General features: G+C 48.1%; 1 protein-coding gene across 5 annotated transcripts; it reads left to right on the top strand.

Moving 5' to 3' along the window:
- Nucleotides 1-12,541, top strand: HYOU1 (hypoxia up-regulated 1). Of its 5 annotated transcripts, none has more exons than XM_055306768.1 (26): nucleotides 1-129; nucleotides 970-1,067; nucleotides 1,301-1,394; nucleotides 1,567-1,645; nucleotides 1,801-1,955; nucleotides 2,050-2,126; nucleotides 2,426-2,607; nucleotides 3,227-3,342; nucleotides 4,417-4,609; nucleotides 4,821-4,955; nucleotides 5,114-5,196; nucleotides 5,319-5,451; nucleotides 5,620-5,807; nucleotides 6,405-6,543; nucleotides 7,038-7,098; nucleotides 7,239-7,318; nucleotides 7,707-7,892; nucleotides 8,029-8,201; nucleotides 8,370-8,457; nucleotides 8,573-8,695; nucleotides 8,864-8,997; nucleotides 9,128-9,212; nucleotides 10,246-10,480; nucleotides 10,569-10,616; nucleotides 10,883-10,936; nucleotides 11,068-12,541. In XM_055306768.1, exons 2-26 carry the CDS (start codon nucleotides 977-979, stop codon nucleotides 11,130-11,132), a joined length of 2,997 nt encoding a protein of 998 aa, XP_055162743.1. In that variant the 5' UTR covers nucleotides 1-129; nucleotides 970-976; the 3' UTR covers nucleotides 11,133-12,541. The 5 variants fall into 5 exon arrangements, with proteins under 5 accessions (XP_055162743.1, XP_055162746.1, XP_055162744.1 ...); XM_055306771.1 differs by having other exon boundaries at nucleotides 20-178; nucleotides 10,886-10,936; nucleotides 11,071-12,541; XM_055306769.1 differs by having other exon boundaries at nucleotides 20-178; nucleotides 10,886-10,936.
- Nucleotides 12,542-22,702: the final 10,161 nt, after the last annotated feature.

Here is a 22,702-nt window from a genome sequence, read left to right as displayed (position 1 = left end):
GCGCGCGCCGCGTCCGGGGCCGGCTGGTGCGCGAGACGCCGCCGAGAGATTGGTGGCTAATGTAACAGTTTGCAAACCGAGGGGAGTTGTGAAGGGCGCGGGCTTGGGGGTGCGCTGCCGGCCTCGTGGGTACGTCCGCCGCCGCGTTTGTCCCAGGGCTGGGGCCGCAGGAGCGCAGGCAAGCGGCAGCGGGGCTGGGGATGGCGCTGCGCGCCGGCCACCCCTCCGGGAGGAGGCAGCGTGCTAGCTCCGGGGGCGGGTCGGGAGCGGGAGCGAGGGCCGCGCGGACGCCGGTGCGCTCGGCCCCGCAGCTCGGTCCCCCGGGCGCCCCCGCGTCTTCGGGGTGGGCTGGGCCGCGTTTCCGGGAGTGGGCGCCGGCGCCTTCGCCAGGTGAGGCTTCGGGGAGCTCGGAGGGGACTCGGTGTCCGCCGGGCGAAGAATCCTAGCGTTCCAGGCGCGGCGTCCGTGTAGGCAGCGGGGCCGGGGGCTGTGATGGAGAACCGGGGGGCGGGCGGGGCGCCCCAAAGGGATTCCGAGGGGCAGACAGGCCCTTCTAACATCCTAGCCTCCTCCGACGTCACCACCTCTCAGTTCCCGTCCAGGCCCGGCCTGGCTCTCCGCGCCAGCCGAGGAGCTCCAGGTGTAGGGAGGTAGTTGAGCCCTGGGCGGGGATCCCTGGCCGCACCCCGGTGTCTGACAGCAGGGGCAGTGCTAGGGTGCGCCGGTTACAGCCTGTGCAGTGGGCGGAAGGCTCTGGTCTCCTCTCTCCTATCCTGGTACCTTCCGTGTTTAGGGATGTGGTGGATGGAGCCCAGGACCCTTTGTGTGATTTGAGGAAGGGGGGGGTGTAGTCTCCTCCGGCCCCCCGGGGTGACAGCGGAGTATGGATCTTAAAGCTTCCCTGTCCTGGGATGAGGTTGTCTTCACTTAGGGCATCCGGTTACAAGTGTTGTTTTTCTCCTCCCTCAGAGGCACAATGGCAGCCACCGTCAGGAGGCAGAGGCCGAGGAGGCTAGCCTGTTGGGCTGTGCTGGCTGTGCTCTTGGCAGACCTGTTGCCACTCAGTGGTGTGTACCCCCAGAAGCAGAGTCAAAAGAAGAATAAATGAGTGAATGACAAATGATCGATGGTGGGAGGGGAGGCTTTTGGTTGGAAGCCTCTGGACTTGAGTTGCTGGACACACAGGCCTTTATCTTTTCACTGTCTTACCTTCTCTATGGAGAGCAGTGTGCTTTGGTGAGAGGGGACTCGGGAGTGTGGGGGAAGAGGTGGCTAATTGACAGATCTATTTCCTTTTCAGACACACTGGCGGTCATGTCTGTGGACCTGGGCAGTGAATCCATGAAGGTGGCCATTGTCAAACCCGGAGTACCCATGGAAATTGTCTTGAACAAGTGAGGGCAGCCCCAGTGTCAGGGGTGGGGAGGGAGGGAGTCTGTGCTCCAAGCCAGTGTATATTCTTTCCTGCACACCAGTTTGGTGTCTTTAGTGATTGTATTTGGAGTGTTGGGGCTCCTGAGTCCACCTCCTACTATATATAGGCACCTGGGTCCTATGTCTCTTCAGGGAATCCCGAAGGAAAACCCCAGTGACTGTGACCCTGAAAGAAAATGAAAGATTCTTTGGAGACAGTGCAGCAAGCATGGTGAGCTAGCAGCCCATCCCTTTCCCAGAAGTGGTAGGCAGAGGGGAGGAGATGACAGATGCCAGAGCCTGAACCCTTATCGACCTCTGATAAGACAGGTAGGTGATGGTGGACCTGGAAGCCTAATGCTCAGCTCCTTATGTACCTCATCTCAGGCCATCAAGAATCCAAAGGCGACGCTGCGTTACTTCCAGCACCTCCTGGGGAAGCAGGAGGGAAACCCCCATGTGGCCCTCTATGGAGCCCGTTTTCCAGAGCATGAGCTAGGCTTCGATCCACAGAGGCAGACTGTGCACTTCCAGATCAGCCCGTGAGTACTCTGGTGGGAACGTGGGCTCAGCAGGCCCAGTGGGCTCCTCTAGTACCCATGACTTTCTTGCCTCTAACTACTCCCCCACCCCCAGGCAGCTACAGTTCTCACCTGAGGAGGTACTTGGCATGGTTCTCAATTACTCCCGTTCCCTGGCTGAGGACTTTGCAGGTGAGTAGCTAAGGGGAGGGCAGCGGTGGCCAGGCTCCCTAGGGTCTCTTATGGGAGCTGTTTTGCCTCCCAGGAACATTTGAGAATACTTGAAGATATTTTTATTTTGGTTATCTGGGGAGCTGCTCCCAGCATCTAACTGGCAGAGGCCAGGGATGCTGCCAAACATCCTACGATGTACCGGACAGCCCCATATAATCAAAGAGTTTTTTGGCCCAAGGTGTCAATAGTACCAAGACTAGGATAGTGTCATATGAGGTACAGAGCTGGTGGGAGCCCCGTTCTGTTGTCCTCTGTAGAGCAGCCCATCAAGGATGCAGTGATCACGGTGCCAGCCTTCTTCAATCAGGCTGAGCGCCGAGCTGTGCTGCAGGCTGCTCGCATGGCTGGCCTCAAAGTGCTACAGCTCATCAATGACAACACCGCCACGGCTCTCAGCTATGGTGTCTTCCGCCGGAAAGATATCAACACGACTGCCCAGGTGAGCCATCGAGAAACTTCTTTTCTTTTTTTTTTCTTTAAGATTTTATTTATTGGGCAGCCCGGGAGGCTCAGCGGTTTAGCGCTGCCTTTAGCCCAGGGCGTGATCCTGGAGACCCAGGATCGAGTCCCGCATCAGGCTCCTGGCATGGAGCCTGCTTCTCCCTCTGCCTGTGTCTCTGCCCCTCTCTCTCGGTGTCTCTCATGAATAAATAAATAAAATATTAAAAAAAAAAGATATTATTTATTCACGAGAGACAGAGAGGGGCAGAGACAGGCAGAGGCAGAAGCAGGCTCCCTACAGGGAACCAATGAGGGACTCAATCCCACAACCCTGGGGTCAGGACCTGAGCTGAAGGTAGACACTCAGCCACTGAGCCACCCAGACCCAGGCATCCCTGGGGAGGAACTTCTAACCAGACTTTCAGGATGGCTGATTCTGAAGATGCAGGCCATGTGGCTCATTTTGCATCTTGTTTGCATAGCTAGCCTTGACAGAATGCAGTAACAAAATGCCCTTCTCGACCACTGGTTGGAGCTTTTCAGCTTTGAGTGGAGAGTGCATAAAGCACCTGGAGTTAGGTAAGGTTCCTGTGACAGTCATTTTGGTGTCTCTACAGAACGTCATGTTCTATGATATGGGCTCTGGCAGCACCGTGTGTACCATCGTAACCTACCAGACAGTGAAGACTAAGGAGGCAGGGATGCAGCCACAGCTGCAGATCCGGGGCGTGGGGTAAGTTGGTGCTGGGAAGAGGGCTCCTTGCTGAGACATTCTCGGGCCGGGGCTTTTTTTTTTTTTTTTTTTTTTGGAGGGGCAGTGACCTCATTTCCCTGCACCCTGCATGAATGCTATCCTAAAGCAGCGCTCATCATGGGGTACCTCTTGGGAGACCCAGGGGAATGTGGAGAGGGAGGAGGACAGTTTGGGAAGATTGAAAGAGTACTTCCTCAGCTGCTTCTAAGGAAACCCATGAATAGACCACGTGCAGTCATTTTGTCGACTTGTCGCTTTCAGCACGCTTATTGATGACGTTGTCTTCTTTCTCAGACCTGTTCACTTGTGTCCGGCTTTCCCGCCGCCGGCGTTCTAGTCTAGGCTGCCCTTATCTCTGACCCACAGGGTTATGAGAGAGGGTCTCCCTTTTCCAGTCCTTCTCCACGTTGCAGCCAGACAGAGAGTTCTTTTCAAAATGCCAACCTGATTATAATTTGTTTCTTTAAAAACCCTCAGTGGCCCCAAACCTTTACTTTGGCCTGTGAGAGCCCAGACTCCGCCCACTTGCCCTCCCCAGAGCCCCTTGCTCTTTGAGCTCCAACCATGCCTGGCCTCCTTGGGAACTTACTCTGCTGGCTGCCATCTCGGGGTTTTACCCTTCTCCCTCTAGGGTTGTTTTCCTCCTTCTTTGCCTCGTTACTTCCATTCATCTTTCAAATTTCAGCTCAAACATCACATCTCACAGAATCTTCCCTGACATCTGTAGATAGGCAACACTTCCCTTTTATGTCTTCTGGTGCTGTTGCTGGTCTGTCCCTTGTAACTTTTGGGCTGGTACACATTTCACAGTCGTGTGTTTATTCAGTGCTAGATTGTAAACTCCTTCAGAGCAGGGATCTTTTTTTTTTTTCTCTTAATTGCATCCCCAGAGATAGGCATGTGGTTGATGTCCAGTAAGTACAGTGGATTGGAGGAGTAGGTGAACTGTCACTGAGATGTCAGTCATGTATGTGGGACAAGAGTCAGATCCTAGGTCAATGAAGGGACGCTGTGGGTTCCTCACACTTTTCCCTGTCACCTTCTCCTGAATAGATTTGACCGCACCCTGGGGGGCTTGGAGATGGAGCTCCGGCTGCGTGAGCACCTGGCTAGACTTTTTAACGAACAGCGCAAGGGCCAGAGAGCAAAGGACGTGCGGGAGAACCCCCGGGCCATGGCCAAGCTGCTACGGGAGGCAAATCGACTCAAAACTGTCCTGAGCGCCAACGCTGATCACATGGCACAGGTGCCTACTGGTGGCTGGTTGAGGGAGGATATTGCCCACCCAGAGAGCAAAGGACCCCATCATCCTGAGCGAGGCCACTGGCGTGCAGTGCGGCCCATCCCTTCCTTCTTCCTAAGCCTCCTGTCCTCCAAAGTCCTGGTCCTTTGGTTTCTGGCCTGCCCAGCCAGAGGAGGATCTGGGCAGAACTCTGACACGCCTCATCCTCCCCCAGATCGAGGGCCTGATGGATGATGTGGACTTCAAGGCAAAAGTGACCCGAGCAGAGTTTGAAGAGTTGTGTGCTGATTTATTCGAGCGAGTACCTGGGCCTGTACAGCAGGCCCTCCAGAGTGCCGAAATGAATTTGGTGAGGGTGGGTAGGGTCAGATGTGGACATGGGGTGGGGAGACAGGTGCAATAGAAAGTGATTCGGTGGTGGGGAGGAAGGGGGAGGAATGTTAAGGGACCAGTCAGCGCTGGGAAAACTAACTATAAGCCGTTCCATATCACGTTGTTTCTCTGTAGGATGAGATTGAGCAGGTGATCCTGGTCGGTGGGGCCACCCGGGTCCCTAAAGTTCAGGAGGTGCTGCTGAAGGCTGTGGGCAAGTGAGTGTGGGTATTGAGGCCCTGGGGCCGGGGCTCCAGGGCTGGGCAGCTGTGGGACTGAAGCGAGGGAGGCCAGGCTGGAGTCTCCGGAGTAGACATGCTAAGGTGCAGGACTTTGACAGGGAGGAACTAGGGAAGAACGTCAACGCAGATGAAGCAGCTGCCATGGGGGCTGTGTACCAGGCAGCCGCGCTCAGCAAAGCCTTCAAGGTGAAGCCGTTTGTGGTCCGAGATGCAGTGATCTACCCCATCCTGGTGAGTAGGCCCGTCTGATCAGGCCACGAGCTCCCTTTACCTGACTAAGGATGCTCCCTCTGCTCTGGCCTGTCCTCTTGTTTTTCTGCCAGCTGAGGTCCTCCATGTACCCTGACCCCAGAACCTGTTCTGACTCTCCAGCGTGCCTCCTTTCTGCCTGCTGTGTAGGTGGAGTTCACAAGGGAGGTGGAGGAGGAGCCTGGGGTTCGCAGCCTGAAGCACAATAAGCGTGTCCTCTTCTCCCGAATGGGGCCCTACCCTCAACGCAAAGTCATCACCTTTAACCGCTACAATCATGACTTCAACTTCCACATCAACTATGGCGACCTGGGCTTCCTGGGGCCTGAGGATCTTCGGTGAGAGGCTGGGGACACCCAGAGGGAGGATCTGAGGCCACAGGGCTGACACGGGAAGCAGCCTATGTATGGTCAAGGTTGGGGTGAGCATCTTCTCTGGGGGGCCCAATACTTCATGCTGGGAGACTTTTTTTTTTTTAAGGAAAAAAAAACATTTTACTAAAATCTAGTGGGAAAATAAATTTTAGAAATTGCATACGACGTAAAAACATCACGTTTACAAAGCTGCAGTCTTGATAAACAACCAGCCATAGAGCCAGCACCGAGGTGACCAGTCCTGAATCCCCTCATCTCTGTTGGAGGGGCTGGTTCAGCAGAGCTTCAGCGGGGTCAGACTCGGTTTCCTGATTCTCAAGGGCTGGGCACATGAGCTGCCATGGCTTGGTCCCAAGCAAACACGAAACGACCCTTCTCAACACCATGAAGGTTCTGTTTCATTTAGTTAGTAGTGAAGATTTCTCTGTACTCTTGACTTTGACCTACCCCTCAAGTATCCTGGATTCTGGAATTTTAAGATTCTTCTAGTTCTTCGTGCTAGTCTAGAGCTGGAGGCGGGCTGGGTTAGCTCCCCAGAATTACTCTCTCCTCCCCAATCAGGGTATTTGGCTCCCAGAACTTGACCACAGTGAAACTAAAAGGTGTGGGTGAGAGCTTCAAGAAGTATCCTGACTATGAGTCCAAGGGCATCAAGGCTCACTTCAACCTGGATGAGAGCGGCGTGCTGAGCCTCATCAAGGTGAGAAGAGGAGGCGGCCCTGGGGACAGGGCAAGGCCTTTCCAGAGCGGTCCTTCCACATGGTGTTAGAACATGAACGAGAAGGGTTTTGGAGATGGAAAAGTCTCAGCTGTGAACACAGCCAACCATGAATCTGGTGTGGTCTTTTCAGATCCTATATTAAGTGCTTACGGATATTGTAAAACTTAAGATCCACAGAATGGTTAACATCTTTTCAAATGTACTGTGGGAAATAATGGCCCATTCTGTTGTCAGGTTGAGATGTGAGGGGCTTGGATGGGAGAGGAGCTAGGACTCTGTCCTCAGAGGGCTCATAATCAAAGGGGGTGGAGGTGACTTGACTCAAGAGCCCATAAAAGAAGGCAGACGAGGGAGTAGACCACACCACTGCACATCCCATGGATGTGAGTAAGGAGATACCCACTTTGGCAGGATGTTTGCGGGGAAAAGGTGGGTCAAATGTGTGTTTCTTCAGCTTGAATCCCTGTTTTCAGGTGGAGTCTGTGTTTGAGACACTGGTGGAGGACAGCCCGGAAGAGGAATCTACTCTGACCAGTAAGACGAGTGTGTGCGTGTGTGAGGGAGGATACACACACACACATGTGTTTGGGGGAGGCGAGCAGGCCTTGCCTTGGGGTTAGGAGGTAGCATCACTGCTGTGTCCCCTTTGAGTTTTTGGGCTTTTTTCCTCCCAGAACTTGGCAACACCATCTCTAGCCTGTTTGGCGGTGGTACGACACCAGACGCTAAAGAGAACGGTACAGACTCTGTCCAGGTAAGGCCAGCATGGAGCCGAGGAAGCTTGGAGGGTGGTGTAGGGGGGCCAGGTAGTGGCAGCGGAGGCAGGGGTTGGGGGCACACTCCAGCTGCCTGGGACTGACTAGACTATCCCTTCCCCTGGGCCCGCTGAGTGAACCACCTCCTCCTCTGGACTCCAAGCTGCCCCTGTCCTTGAGCTCCGGGCCACATTCCCCTCATCTCCAAGTGCTTCTCTCTCTAGCCTGACTAGACTGCGTGGTCTGCACAATGCAGCGCCCATTCCCGTGCCACCGCCTGTCTGCCCCTTCGCAGCACAGCCTGGGAGATGTGGTGTTGCTGAGCTGGTTTATCCGCAGGCTCTGCTAGTGACTGTTGTATGCAGTGGCGTCTGTGATTTTTTCCAGGAGGAAGAGGAAAGCCCTGCCGAGGGGAGCAAGGATGAGCCCGGAGAGCAGGCGGAGCTCAAGGAGGAGGCCGAGGCCCCAGTGGAGGATACTTCTCAGCCCCCGCCCACTGAGCCTAAGGAGGATGCAGCCCCTGAGGAAGAGAAGGCTGCAGAAAAAGAAAAGGAGGAAAAGTCTGAGGCCCAGGTGAGCTACAGGCAAAGGCCAGTGTGGACCCAGAGGCTGGGCGATGCCTGCCTTGTTTCTTGCACCTTAGAGCCCTGCTTGTGGAGAAGAGAAGGACCACAGCTTTTCCTGACATGCTCATTTCTTTCCACACTAGAAGCCAAGTGAGAAAAAAGAAGCAGGGTCTGAGCCTGTGCCTCCAGCCCCAGAGGAAGAAAAGAAGCAGAAGCCTGCCCGGAAGCAGAGAATGGTAGAGGAGATTGGGGTGGAGCTGATGGTTCTGGACCTGCCTGACTTGCGGGAGGATGAGCTGGCCCGCTCAGCACAGAAGTGAGTAGAGACTCTGTGTGTGTGTGTGTGCGTGTGTGTGTGTGTGTGTGTGTGTGTGTGTGTAAGGTGGGCAGGGTGTGGAATGGCACCCCCTGGGAGGAGGAGCTGTCTGACCCAGGGTCTGAGTTTCTCATGTTCTCTTCTTCACGTGTGACTCTTGTCCCACAGACTTCAAGACTTGACACTCCGAGACCTAGAGAAGCAAGAACGGGAAAAGGCTGCCAACAGCTTGGAAGCTTTTATCTTTGAGACCCAGGTTGGTAGGCTGGGAGGCACACCTGCTCTGGGACCTGTGTCTGAGGAGGGTCTGACTCTGGAAGCCTTGCCCTCAGGGGCTCGGTGCATGCTTGGGCCTGTGTGCACCTCCCTAGGACAAACTGTACCAGCCCGAGTACCAAGAAGTGTCCACTGAGGAGCAGCGTGAGGAAATCTCTGGGAGGCTCAGTGCAGCCTCCACCTGGCTGGAGGACGAGGGTTTTGGGGCCACCACAGTGGTAAGAGGCCTCCTAGGACTTGGCGGGTGGGATGGGAGCCGTTGCTTTCGTCTCCCAGGGTCAGAGAAGGTGAGGGGTGTGAGGCCATGAGCAGGATACAGGGCTGACTCCAGGGCCAGCCTCTCCTCCCTTTAACCCTTCTGCCCATCCCCAACCTGCATCCGTCAGATGCTGAAGGAGAAGCTGACTGAGCTGAGGAAGCTGTGCCACGGGTTGTTTTTTCGGGTGGAAGAGCGCAAGAAGTGGCCTGAACGGCTGTCTGCCCTTGATAATCTCCTCAACCATTCCAGCATGTTCCTCAAGTAAGCAGTCCCTCGCTTTTCTTCCTAATCCAATCCTGCTAGGCCTCACAGTCCATCAGCTTTCTATGCCCCACAAGCATACCCATACCCCTCTTCCTTTTGGGCTCACCGTCTCCTTACTGGCTTCCAGGGGTGCCCGGTTGATCCCAGAAATGGACCAGATCTTCACTGAGGTGGAAATGACAACATTAGAGAAAGTCATCAATGAGACCTGGGTAATCCCTGTGTAAATACTTAGGGGGATACTGATCTGGCAAGGTGTGCTGTGCTAGGCAGCATGGGGGATGCGGACAAATGGAGGCTCAACAGCCACTCCCTCCTGGCCTCACAGCTAATCGGGAAGGCAAAAGGCGTTTACATTTGAGGCCATGTCTGATTAGCCCCCAACAGGAGTAATGGCCACCCATGAGTTGTCAGACCGGAGTAGCAGCAGAGCCCATCCCTGGGACATTAGAGCAACCGCTCCAGGGAACTGGGGCTTGAGCTGCATGCAGAAAGTGGGCCGGGGGGACACTTGGGTGGCTCAGTGGTTGGGCGTCTGCCTTCAGCTCTGGGCATGATCCTGGGATCTGGGATCAGGTCCCACATCAGGCTCCTTGCGGGGAGCCTGCTTCTCCCTCTGCTTCTGTGTGTGTGTGTGTGTGTGTGTCTCTCATGAATAAATTTTTTTTTAAGACTATTTATTCATAGAGACAGAGAGAGAGAGAGAGGAAGGGAGGGAGGCAGAGACACAGGCAGAGGGAGAAGCAGGCACCATGCAGAGAGCCTGACGGACTTGATCCAGGGTCTCCAGGATCATGCCCTGGGCTGCAGGCGGCGCTAAACCGCTGCACCCCCGGGGCTGTCTTGTAATGAATAGATAAATAAAAATCTTTAAAAAAAAGAAAGTAGGCCGGGGTTCGGGAAGGCGGGAATGACTTCATAGGAAGCAGAAACTTCCCTTTTGAATGTGTGGGGAGTGTATTTGAATCAGAGCTCAAGAAGTGGAGGGACAAGAGAATAATCAGGAGGTTTCACTGTAATCAGTTCCAAGTAACAGGACGTAAGCTGCAAGCATGTAGTTTGGGATTCTTTGATAGAAAGCCTCAGGTGCCTGCCTACTCTTGTGGGGCTCACAGCCAGGTGGAGGGGAGTGGTTTGAGATCTGAGGGAAGAGCCTGAGGCTGGTTTGGGGTGTATTCCATCTGGGACAGAGATAACCTGGGCTCCCCAGGGCTAGCTCTGAGCCTGGCCTGGCCTCACCTACAGGCCTGGAAGAATGCAACCATGGCTGAACAGGCCAAGCTTCCCGCCACAGAGAAGCCCGTGTTGCTCTCAAAAGACATCGAGGCCAAGATGATGGCCCTGGACCGTGAGGTGCAGTATCTGCTCAATAAAGCCAAGTTTGCCAAGCCCCGGCCTCGGCCCAAGGACAAGAACGGGACCCGGGCAGAGCCTCCCCTCAATGCCAGTGACCAAGCAGAGAAGGTCATTCCTCCACCAGGTGAGGACATGGTGCCTGGCTCCAGGTGCTCCTGGGCAAGAAGTCCTCTCCTTCCTGGGACTACATTTTGCCCGTGGTTTCCTTCCAGGCGAGACTGAAGATGCAAAGCCCATTTCAGAACCTGAGAAAGAGACTCGTGAGTTGGGGAAAGTGATTGGGAACGTGGGTAGCTTAACCTAAGGGTTGGCAACCTGGCAGGCACAGCCTGTTTCTGGAAGGTCCCCAAATTATGAATGGGTCTTACATTTTTAGGTTATTATACGTGCGTGTGCACGAAAAGGCCGAGTGTGGCCCACAATTCCTAAAACATTTACTGTCTGGCTTTTTACGGAAAAAGTTTCCCAACCCCTCCATTAACTCCTTCCTCACTTCTCCAGAGGCTAATCTCTTCCTTCCCAAAAGCAGGATCCGAACCGACAGATGCCGAACCTCTGGAGCTAGGAGGTCCTGGAGCAGGTGAGTGTGGAGCTGGGGGTACCTGGGAAGCCAGGGTGGTCGGGTTCTGGGGTGAGGAGTATCGACACAGAATGGAGGCCAGTTACTTCCATTTCACCTGCTGGCATCCCTTCGCTCTTCCCCACTCCCAGCAGAACCAGAGCAGAAGGAGCCGCCCACAGGACAGAAGCCGACTTTGAAGAATGATGAACTATAACCCCCCTGCCCCAGGTCCCCATTCATCCCGCTCCCTTCTCCTACCTCCTCTATTTATTAAACATCGGGGGGAGGGGTTGCTCCTGCCCTCAGAGGCTTCGGTTCCTTTTCTCTCACCTTGATTGGAGGTGTGATGAAGGGGAAGGAGGGGACAGCTCACCAGTTCCTTCTGCAACGATTCTGTGGTAAAAACTGCAGTTGTTCTATTTCCTAATCCCACCCCTGGTTCCCTACCCATCCAGGCCCTAATTTGGGGAAAATCACTATTATGTCTTAATTCTTTGCCTGTGGGTAGGTGAGAGATTGGCCATTGAGGGGTCGATGGACCCCGCAGCGGGAGGGACACCCTGGGATATTAGAGTCTCCAGGCTTCTCTGCCCTCCTTCCTGCCTCTTTTCCACCACGAAGGCTGCCCTCCAGGGGCCAGCGTCTACAGAGCCTTGGTTACCAGGTCTGGTTTCTGAGTGCCTATCTATGCTCTTTTATCCTCCAAGGTCTTGTCTTTCCCAAAAAGGCCCTATTCCCAGTGACTCCTCTTCCCATGGGTCCCTTCCTGTTGCAAGTCAGGCAGCCATCTGCCTCTTGCCCAAACCCTTCCATCTGGCCTGGCTGCAGTAAAGCTAGATCAGTCCCCACCTGCTTGTGCACCCCCCGGTGGCCAGAGTGGGCAGGGAGAAAGCGAAGAAGGGAATCCAGCCACCTCTGTGGGAGAGACGTGTGAAAACCCTGGAGCTCCTGCTTGTGGATTCTGGGGCACAGGAAAGCGTGTGGAGTGGCCGGTGTGCAGCATCCTGCAAGCACTGAGTCTGCATTTTCCCAGTAGCCTATTCCCCCATGTCCCTGTGACTCCTGGCCCTCTCCTCTCTCCTCTGTTCTGCCCACCCAGACATAGCCTTTCCCTGGCCCCCGGCCCCCTGGGCTGACCAAAATGTGCTTTCTACTGTGAGCCCCTATCCCAAGACCCTGGGAGGAGAGGCCGTGGTGTGAATGTAAAAATGCCACCTCGCCCTCTTTGCGGCAGGCCTTGTGGGGAAAGGAAGAGGGTCAGGGCTGGCCTGCCTTTCTTGCATTGCTCTGCTAAGGAGGGGGCTCTTTACCCACCATGCCAATGTTGGGGAGCCTGTCTTCCAGGATTCCATCTGGAGCAGGAGCCACAGCTGCCACCCAGCTCCCAGGGCAAGGGGAAACCTGGTTGTGTCTGTCTTTTGTCCTCTTTTCTTTCTTTCTTTTTTTTTTTTTTTTTTTTTTTTGCCACATTGGCAGAAATGAGACCGAAAGGTCCCACCCCGTCCTGTATGTTTGGGTTCTTTCACTAGCGGTTGAGGCTGGTTGGACAGGTTTGAGTCAAATTGTACTTTGGTCCATTGTTAATTGAGAAACTGTTTCAATAAAATATTCTTTTCTACAGTTTTTGTGCTGCGATTTTTAAAATGTTTTGTTCCTGAGTATATATAGAAAATTTGTAAGATGGGAATTTGAATCTTAAAATTACATATACTACTACCACCACAAGTTTAACATTTTGGACTTAGTTGAGATTCATATGTGTAAGTTGTTTCGTTTTTTTTCATGGAAACAAAATTGTGGTTTTGTTTTTCCTTCCTTGATGTTATTTGGATCTCTGTGTCCCAGGCTTTTTTTAGGTGACACTTTTTAAGATGACAATCCCATTTTGCAAATAAGAAATTGACAGTTTGTGGGGTGCCTGGCTGCCTGACTCAGTAGAGCATGTGACTCTTTGATCTCAGTGCTATGAGTTCAAGCCCCACATTGGGTATGGAGCCTCTTCTTTAAATTTTTTTTTAAAGATTTTATTTGTTTATTCATAGAGACAAAAAGAGAGAGAGAAGCAGAGACACAGGCAGAGGGAGGAGCAGGCGCCATGCAGAGAGCCTGACATGGGACTCGATCCCGGGTCTCCAGGATCACGCCCTGGGCTGAAGGCGGCGCTAAACCGCTGCGCCACCGGGGCTGCCCAGTATGAAGCCTTCTAAAAAAATAAATGAAAAATGGACGGTTCATAGAGGTTTCAGTAACTCAAGGAATCAGACGTGTTAAGTTCCTCAGCTGGGTTTGAACTTAATTCTGATCTGTTAGCCTTTGCTGTTAACTGCTCTGAAAGGAGAATGTTGCTAATGATTCACCACTCAATTAATTCACCAGCACAATTAACTTGGGTTGTTCATCAGTCTTGATGGAACCATATTTTACCAAAGGAAGACCACTCTAGTCATCAATCACATGTCTAAGAAACTGAATAAGTAATGACCATGAACATTATTTTTCTCTGAAGGCTGAACATGTCTGACAAGTTTTAAGCCTGGAAGCCTCTTTTTTAAACTTTTTTTTTTTGAGGAGTAAACTTTCCACTATTTTTTTTTTTAAGATCTAGGCTTGCATTCTGTATGTCTCTTTTTATTTTATTTTATTTTTAAAAGATTTTTATTTACTTATTCATGAGAACATAGAGAGATAGGCAGAGACTCAGAGGGAGAAGCAGGCTCCATGCAGGGAGCCTGACGTGGGACTCGATCCCAGGTCTCCAGGATCCCACCCTGGGCCGAAGGTGGCGCTAAACCGCTGAGCCACCAGGGCTGCCCTCCACTATTTTTTTTTTTTTTAAGATTTTTAAAAATGTAATTATTCATGAGAGACACAGAGGCAGAGACATAGGCAGAGAGAGAAGCAGGCTCCATGCAGAGATCTCAATGTCGGACTCGATCCTGGGACTCCAGGATCACGCCCTAGTTCGAAGGCAGACGTTCAACCACAACCACCCAGACGTCCCTAAAACTATTTTTTAGAGCAGTTTTAGGTTTATAGCAAAAATTGAGCAGAAAGTACAGAGACTTCCCATGTGCCCTCTGGCTCCATACATGGCTAGCCCCCCTCATCTATCAACATCCCCCCTACCAGAGTAGTATAGTTATCATTTCTGACCCTATATTGATTATTGTCATCACTCAAAAGTATAGTTTACATCAGATTCACTCTTGACACATTCCTTGTATTTGGACAAATGTATAATGATACGTGCCCACCATAACATTATACAGATATACTGCCCCCCCCAAAAAGACATGCTTTGCCTATTCATCTACCCCTCCCTGTGCCCTCTTACTCCTGGCAACCACAGACCTTCTTGCTGTCTCCATAGTTTTGCCTTTTCCAGAGTGTCAAATAGTAATCAGCACATTGCCTTTCAGACTGGCTACATCTGCTTAGCAACATGAGTTTTCACTGCCTCCATATCTTCATGGCTCGACAGCTCATTTTTTCCTAGCTCCCAATAATACTCCATTGTCTGGATGTACCATGGTTTATCCACCCACTGAAAGACATCTTGGTTACTTTTTCGAGGTTCTGGCAATCATGAATGAATAAATCTGTGTGTCCAGGTTTTACGATTTCAACTCATAATGGTATGTAATTTGGCATATACTTTTAAATTAACATCATAAGCATGTCATTAGTAATTCTTAAATATAAAAGTAGTGAGCTTTTAATAGCCATTAGTTTTGAAGGATCAATTTCAAATTCTCTAGTTTCCATCATCAGATGGGCATTATTAACTCTGTAATAACACTGAATAGATAGTCCGTAGTTTTCTCAATCTTTCATCTATTATTGCACCCGCACTGTGTTTCTACTTTTCAATGTTATGAACAGCAGTGACTACCTTTGGGCATGATGTTGTTTTCGTGATCTCTTAGGTTACATTAGAAGGTAGGAATATTTGATACAGTGGTTCTCCACTGGGGCAATTTTTCCAGGGGACATCTGGCAATGTGTGGAGACATTTTGGGCTGTCAGAATTGTGGGGTAGGGAGAGGAAAGATGTTATTCATATCTAGTAGGTGGATGTCAAGGATACTGCTAAGTATGCTACTGTGCACAGAACAGTCCTCTCCACCACAAAGAATTACCTCACCCAAAATGTCAATACCATTGATATGAAGAAACCCTAATCTAAATTCTCAAATATCGGGACGCCTGGGTGGCTCAGTGATTGAGCATCTGCCTTTGGTTCAGGGCATGATCCCAGGGTCCTGGAATCAAGTCCAGCATTGGGCTTCCTGCATGGAGCCTGCTTCTCCTTCTGCCTGTGTATCTGCCTCTCTCTCTCTCTCTCTTTCTCTCTCTCTCTCTTTGCGTCTCTCATGAATAAAGTCCTTAAAAAAAAAAAAAGGAAAGCAGTCCTTAGTTCGTGACTTGTAAATATATCTTACCCAGTTGAGGTTTTGACTGTGTATGTGGTCTTCAGCATAAATTTATTTATTTTAGGTAGAATTTATCATTATTTTTTTGGGATGGCTTTTAGGTATTTGTTGTACTGAGGCCATCCCCATTCCAAGATAATAAGAATGTTTCCAGGGGGCAGCCCAGGTGGCTCAGCGATTTAGTGCCGCCTTCAGCCTGGGGCCTGATCCTGGAGACCCAGGATCGAGTCCCATGTCGGGCTCCCTGCATGGAGCCTGCTTCTCTCTCTGCCTGTATCTCTGCCTCTCTCTCTCTCTCTGTGTCTCTCATGAATAAATAAATAAATAAATAATCTTTAAAAAAATGTTTCCATGCTTTTGTTTCGTACTTATGGTTGTACTTTTTTGAGTTTAGACTTTTGATCCACCTAGAATTTTAGTGTAAGGTATGAAGTAGTGATCCAATTAGCCAGTATTCTGATACCATTTATTGAAATCTGTTTTTTTCTAGGCTGTTATAGCCACCTTTATTATACAACAAGTTCTCAGATGGATTGAGCTTATGTTGGGATATTTAAATGTATTTCAATAATTTTTTTTAATAATGCACAAGTTTGGGGTACCTGGCTAGTCAGGTCAGTCAGAAAAGTATACGACTCTTGATCTCTGAGTCATGATTTTGAGTTCCACATTGGGTGTAAAGACTACCTAAACAAACTTAAAACAAACTTAAAAAAATAATGTACAGGCTTAACTATGTAGTTTCACACTTTTTAATAACCTCATTATACTTTAAAAAATTTTCTTGGGATCCCTGGGTGGCGCAGCAGTTTGGTGCCTGCCTTTGGCCCAGGGCGCGATCCTGGAGACCCGGGATCGAATCCCATGTCGGGCTCCCGGTGCATGGAGCCTGCTTCTCCCTCTGCCTGTGTCTCTGCCTCTCTCTCTCTCTCTCTCTCTCTGTGACTATCATAAATAAATAAATCTAAAAACAAACAAACAAACAAAAAGAAATAGACACTTCCACAGTAATAGTTGAGATTTCAATACCCTACATGCAATGATGGATAGAACTGCTAGATGAAAGATCAATAAGAAACAGAGGACTTACACCTCACTACAAATCAATTAGACCTAATAAACTTCACCCAATAATAGAACACTCTGCCCAGCAACAGCAGAATATTCATTCTTCTCTGTTGTACATAGAATATTCTTCAGGATAGACTATATTTTAGGTCACAAAACAAGTCTTGATAAATTCTAAAAGATGGAAATTGTACAAAGTATTTTCACTGACACAATGAAAGGAAGCTAGAAATCAGTAACAGAAGGAAAAGAGGAAAATTCACAGATATGTGGAAAGTAAGTGGTACGAGCTTAAATAACCAATGGATCAAAGAAGAAATCACAAGGGAAATGAGAGGATACCTTGAGACAAATGATAGTAACAAGGGAGGCAATAAAAAGGTCAGTGGTTTCTAGGGGCTGGAGGGGAGGGAGAGATGAATAGATGGAAGACAGGGTTTTCAGGCAGTGAAACTGTCCTATATACTGTCATGGTGGCTACATGTCATTATACATTTGACCAAACCCAAAAAATGTACACCAAGAGCCCTAATGTAAACTGTATACTTTGAGTGATAATGTGTCAGTGAAGGTTTATTGATTGTACAAACTATACCACTGATGTGGGATGTTGGTAGTGAAAAAGGCAGGGGATATATAGGGACTCTGCACATTCCACTCAATTTTGCTGTGAACCTAAAACTGCTGTAATAAATAAAGGTTATTAACACACACACACTTGCATGCACAGATACATACCTACAATATACTAAAACCCGGGCAGCCCCAGTGGCTCAGCGGTTTAGCGCCGCCTTCAGCCCAGGGTGGGATCCTGGAGGATGGAGTCCCACGTCCAGCTCCTACATGGAGCCTGCTTATCCCTCTGCCTGTGTCTCTGCCTCCCTCCCTCCCTCTCTCTCTCTCACGCATAAATAAATACAATCTAAAACAAAAACAATATACTAAAACCTGGGGATCCCTGGGTGGCGCAGCGGTTTGGCGCCTGCCTTTGGCTCAGGGCGCGATCCTGGAGATCCGGGATCGAATCCCATGTCGGGCTCCCGGTGCATGGAGCCTGCTTCTCCCTCTGCCTATGTCTCTGTCTCTGTCTCTCTCTCTCTCTCTCTCTCTCTCTGTGACTATCATAAATAAATAAAATTTTAAAAAAAATTTAAAAAAATAAAAAATAAAAATAAAAAAATATACTAAAACCTGTGGGATTCACTGAAAGCACTGCACAGAGGGAAATTTATAGCAGTAAATACCTATTTATAAAAAGAATAACCATCTCAAATCAACAATTTAACGCCACCACTTAACTAGAAAAATAGAAAGAACTAGAAAAATAAAAGCAAACTAAACTCAAATGTAACAGAAAGAAATAATAAAAATGAGAGCAGAGGTAAACAAAATAGAAAATTCTGAAAATCAGAAATGAAAGAAGGGACATTACTCTTTCTCAAATAAATAAAATATATATTTTTAAAGATTTTATTTATTCATTCATGAGAATATACAGAGAGGAGAGAGAGAGGCAGAGACACCGGCAGAGAGAGAAGCAGGCTCCACGCAGAGAACCCGATGCGGGACTCGATTCCGGGTCCCCAGGACCACGCTCTGGGCCGAAGGAGGTGCTAAACCGCTGAGCCACCCAGGCTGCCCTCAAATAAATAAAATCTTTTTAAAAAAATCTCACCCAAAGCACCCTCTAAGTTGACACATAAAATTAACCATCACAATTGTGAATATAGCTTTTTGTTTGTTTCGGCTTCTGCTTTCCTAAACTGAATTTAATTATCTTGTGATTCTTTCCTCACCTGAATCTGATCTATTCTTTTAATTTTTTTTAAAGTCCTTTTGGGGATCCCTGGGTGGTGCAGCGGTTTGGCGCCTGCCTTTGGCCCAGGGCGTGATTCTGGAGACCCCGGATCGAATCCCACGTCGGGCTCCCGGTGCATGGAGCCTGCTTCTCCCTCTGCCTATGTCTCTGCCTCTTTCTCTCTCTCTCTCTCTGTGTGACTATCATAAAATAAATAAAAATTTTTTTAAAAAAAGAGTCTGTTTAAAAAAAAATAAAGTCCTTTTGTTTCTATTTATTTATTTATTTTAATTATTTATTTATGATAATCATACAGAGAGAGAGAGAGAGGCAGAGACATAGGCAGAGGGAGAAGCAGGCTCCATGCACCGGGAGCCCGACGTGGGATTCTATCCCAGCTCTCCAGGATCGCGCCCTGGGCCAAAGGCAGGCGCCAAACCGCTGCGCCACCCAGGGATCCCCTGATCTATTCTTACTTCCAGTTATTGTATTTTTCTTTTTTTTTTTTTTTAAATGAGTATTGACAAACATTGGACTTAGTTTTAATGTTTTTTTTTTAATTTTTATTTATTTATGATAGTCACACAGGGAGAGAGAGAGAGAGGCAGAGACACAGGCAGAGGGAGAAGCAGGCTCCATGCACCGGGAGCCTGACGTGGGATTCGATCCCGGGTCTCCAGGATCGCGCCCTGGGCCAAAGGCAGGCGCCAAACTGCTGCGCCACCCAGGGATCCCTGTATTTTTCAATTTAAGAGTATCCACGTGAGTATCTTTCGCAGTTTCTAGGTCTCTGTTGGTCATCTGATTTCTTGGACATATTAATCACATTTATCTTAAAATCTGGGTTTGATAAATATTACTTAAATTCTCTCCAGATATGTTTCTCTTTTTTTATTTTTACATTTATATATTCATATAGATTCACCTTAGATATGGAATGAAATCAGAAACTGGGTTGCTTTCTTCCAGGTATGTTTCTATTTAGTACTTTTTTTTTTCTGATGGGTACTTAATTCTTGTCTTTTTCAATTCCTGTTTTTGAATGCCAACCATTGTCTATAAAGAATTGTAGAGATCATTTGAAGCTTATAAGTAATTGCTTATAGTAGGCAGTTAGGATAGGGGAAGATCATCTTTAAAAAAAAAATTTCCTCCCAGATTCATTGAAGTGTAATTGACAAATAATATATATTTCAAGTGTACAAAGTAATGATTTGATATACATATGTATTTAGAAATGATTTCCACAATCAAGTTAATTAACACATCCATTACCTCACATAGTTAGCTTTTTGTATGTGTGTGTGAGAACACTTAAGATGCACTCTCAGCAAGGGGTGCCTGTGTGGCTCAGTCGGTTAAGCATCTGCCTTCAGCTCAAGTCAGGATCCTGGAGTCCTCTCCCTCTGCCCCTTCCCCTCCTCATGCTCACGCTCTCTCTCTCTCTCTCTCTCTCTCTCTCTCTCTCCCTCCAATAAATAAATAAAAGCTTTAAAAAAAAAAAAGATGTACTCTCAGCAAATTCCAAGTACTTAGCCATGGTCTTTCTTCCCGTGGTTTCAGTCACTTGTGGTCTCAATTACCAGGGGTGGTCAACTATGGTCTGGAAGCAGATGGTCTTCCTGATGTATCTTTAGATGGTCAATAGTGGCCTAAGACTATATCGCAATGCCTAGATCATACACCTCACTTCATCTCATCACATAGGCACTTTTTTTCTTTTAAGTAAGCTCTAAGCCCAATGTGGGCTTTGAACTCATGATCCCAAGATTGGGATCAGGAGTCACATGCTCCACCGACTGCACCAGCCTGGTGCCCCTCATCATGTAGGCACTTTATCATCTCACATCATCATCACAAGAATTGTGAGTACAGTACGATATTTTGAGAGAGGGAGAGAAACCACATTCACATAATTTTTAATATAGTAGGTCGTTATGATTGTTTTATTTTATTAATTACTGTTATTAATCTCATATTGTGCCTAACTTATAAGTTAAATGTTATCATAAGTATATATGTATAGGAAAAACAGTACAGATAGGATTTAGTACTATCTGCAGTTTCAGGCATTCCCTGGGGGGGTGTCTTGGAATGTATCCCCCAAAGGTAAGGGCGATACAATGCAGTATTATTATAGTAACAGTGCTATAAATCATTAGTTCCTCAGAACTTACTCATCTTATAACTGAAAGCTTGATCAACCTCTCTCCACTTCTCTCAGCCCCCAGCCCCTGACAACCACTACTCTACTCTCTGTTACTATGAGTTTGACCTATTTGTTTAGGTAATCTCTATACCCAACACAGGGCTCGAACTCACAATTCTAAGGATCGAGAGTCTCAAGCGGTATCGAAGGAGCCAGCCAGGTGCCCCTCCCCCCTTTAAAATGCCGTAGTATTTGTCTTTCTCTGTCTTGCCTATTTCACTCAGCATAATGCCCTTCCATTTCAACCGTGTTGTCACAAACAATAGGATTTCCTTCTTTGTTATGGCTGAGCAGTATTCCATTGTATGTATCTACTACAGATGAAGAATCAAAGCTATTTTTGCAATCAACCTGGCACAGGGGTCAAGGTCTCAGAGAAGAGAGTTGCTTGCATCACCAGGGCATTTGCCAATTTGAAAGAAGCTGCTGAGAGACAGCCCAGCTCAAGCCACCTAGGATTGGGGTGGTGGTAGTGGACAAAAATTAGACCTCAAAGCCCACCAAAGAGAAGGTATCTGATAAACAGCCCAGGAATTAAGTTAGAACCCCCGAGGGACTGTACTCTAGAAATAAGGGTGAATATGAACTGTACCACCTTTCACAGACTATACTATCCAATCAAATCAGCTCAAATCCTGGTTGGACTAAGGCAATGGTGCAATCTTAGGACCCCTGAGGACTTTTTTAGGGAGTCAGGGAGGACAAGATTATCTGCAGAATAATGTAATTTGCTTTTTTTTTTCCCCACATCTGCACTCAGTGTAAAAGCAATGGAAGAGTAAGTCTCAGGCCCTCTGCAGTGAATCAAGGTAGTGGCATCAAGCCATATTAGTAATCACCATTCTCTTCACCACCACACACTTAAAATTAGAAAGAAAAGACAGGCAGGTTCAGTTAACACTGTCCTTGATAAAGCAGAGTAAACCATTACTCCTATTCATTTCAACTCGAGCAAGTCTTTTGTAAAGTACTAAAGTACTTCCAGAAGTACAATTGTTGCCCTGAGGAAACACACCTATGTAGTTGTTTGAGTTGTAAGCTGAATTAGCCTCTTCTTTCATGGAACACCAAGTTTACTTGAAAGGACACCTGAGAAACAAGCTACTGTTATTGTTATCGGGACTTGGGTATTTGGCAGACATCTCCAAAACGAATAAAGTGATCCCATCACTTCAGGGGAACCAATTGACAATATTTGCTGCCAAAAATAAAATTTGAGCTTGACAGTTTCCTACTCCTTTAACACTTTTCCAATAAAACCAGTGATGATATAACCAAGTGTCATTTTTTGGTATTGTGTAATGAAATGAATTGGCATTGGAGGGACACCTTGGTGGCTCAGCGGTTGAGCATCTGCCTTTGGCTCAGGTCATGCTCCTGGAGTTTCGGGATGGAGTCCCATGTCGGGGTCCCCGCGGGGAGCCTGTTTCTTCCTCTGCCTGTGTCTCTGCCTCTTTCTGTCTCTCATGAATGAATAAATAAAATCTAAAAAAAAGAAAAGAAAAGAATTGGCATTGGAAAGATCTGCCTAATTCAGTGAACCAACCATGATGTTAATAAATCATGCATGCAGGGTGCCTAGGTGGCTCATTCAGCCGAGCAACCCACTCTTGATTCCAGCTCAGGTCATGATCTTAGGGTCATGAGATAGAGTCCCACGTGGAGCTCTGCTGAGCATAAAGCCTGCTTGGGATTCTCTCTCTCTGCCCTTCCCCTTCTGCACACACACACTCTCTCTCTTAAAAAAAAAAAATCATGCATGTGTAAAATATCCATTTTTAGTGCAAGGTAGAACAATAGATTCTAACATTGGAATATGAAAACTTCAATGACTTGGTTTCAAGTTCCACACTGCAGCCAATCTTTAACAAACTACCACTTGTTCATCTTAGTATACTATCAAAAAAGAATATTCACAAATATGTGGAAAGGCTATAAGGTTTATTAGTATTACTTTAAAATGTATTCATAAGTAAGTTTTTTTTCATAAGTAAGTTTTTAAATCTCTTTTAATAATGCGAAAAATATCCATAGATATAACCCACATAGCTCTCTGGAGTCCTCAGTAGTTTTTAAGAAGGTAAAATGATCTTGAGAACAGTGGATTAAGATGATCTTAATCCATCAGATGACATGATTATATGGAGAAAACCCTGAAGATTCCACCAAAAAAAAAAAAAAAAAAACCTGTTACAACTGATAAAGGAATCCAGGAGCGTTGCAGGATACAAAATCAATGACCCCCAAATCACTTGTGTTTTTTTTATTTTATTTTA

This window comes from Nyctereutes procyonoides, unplaced genomic scaffold (assembly GCF_905146905.1).
Source record: "Nyctereutes procyonoides isolate TBG_1078 unplaced genomic scaffold, NYPRO_anot_genome, whole genome shotgun sequence".
Classification (NCBI taxonomy): Eukaryota; Metazoa; Chordata; class Mammalia; order Carnivora; family Canidae; genus Nyctereutes; species Nyctereutes procyonoides.
Note: the sequence above shows the minus strand (reverse complement) of the source record. Positions and strands in the feature narration are given on the sequence as shown.

Coding starts and splice junctions, on each gene's coding strand:
- HYOU1 (XM_055306768.1), top strand. CDS start 977: ATGGCAGCCACCGTCAGGAGGCAGAGGCCGAGGAGGCTAGCCTGTTGG. Junction 1,395..1,566: donor ATGGAAATTGTCTTGAACAA/GTGAGGGCAGCC, acceptor ATGTCTCTTCAG/GGAATCCCGAAGGAAAACCC. Junction 7,893..8,028: donor AGGAAAAGTCTGAGGCCCAG/GTGAGCTACAGG, acceptor TTTCCACACTAG/AAGCCAAGTGAGAAAAAAGA.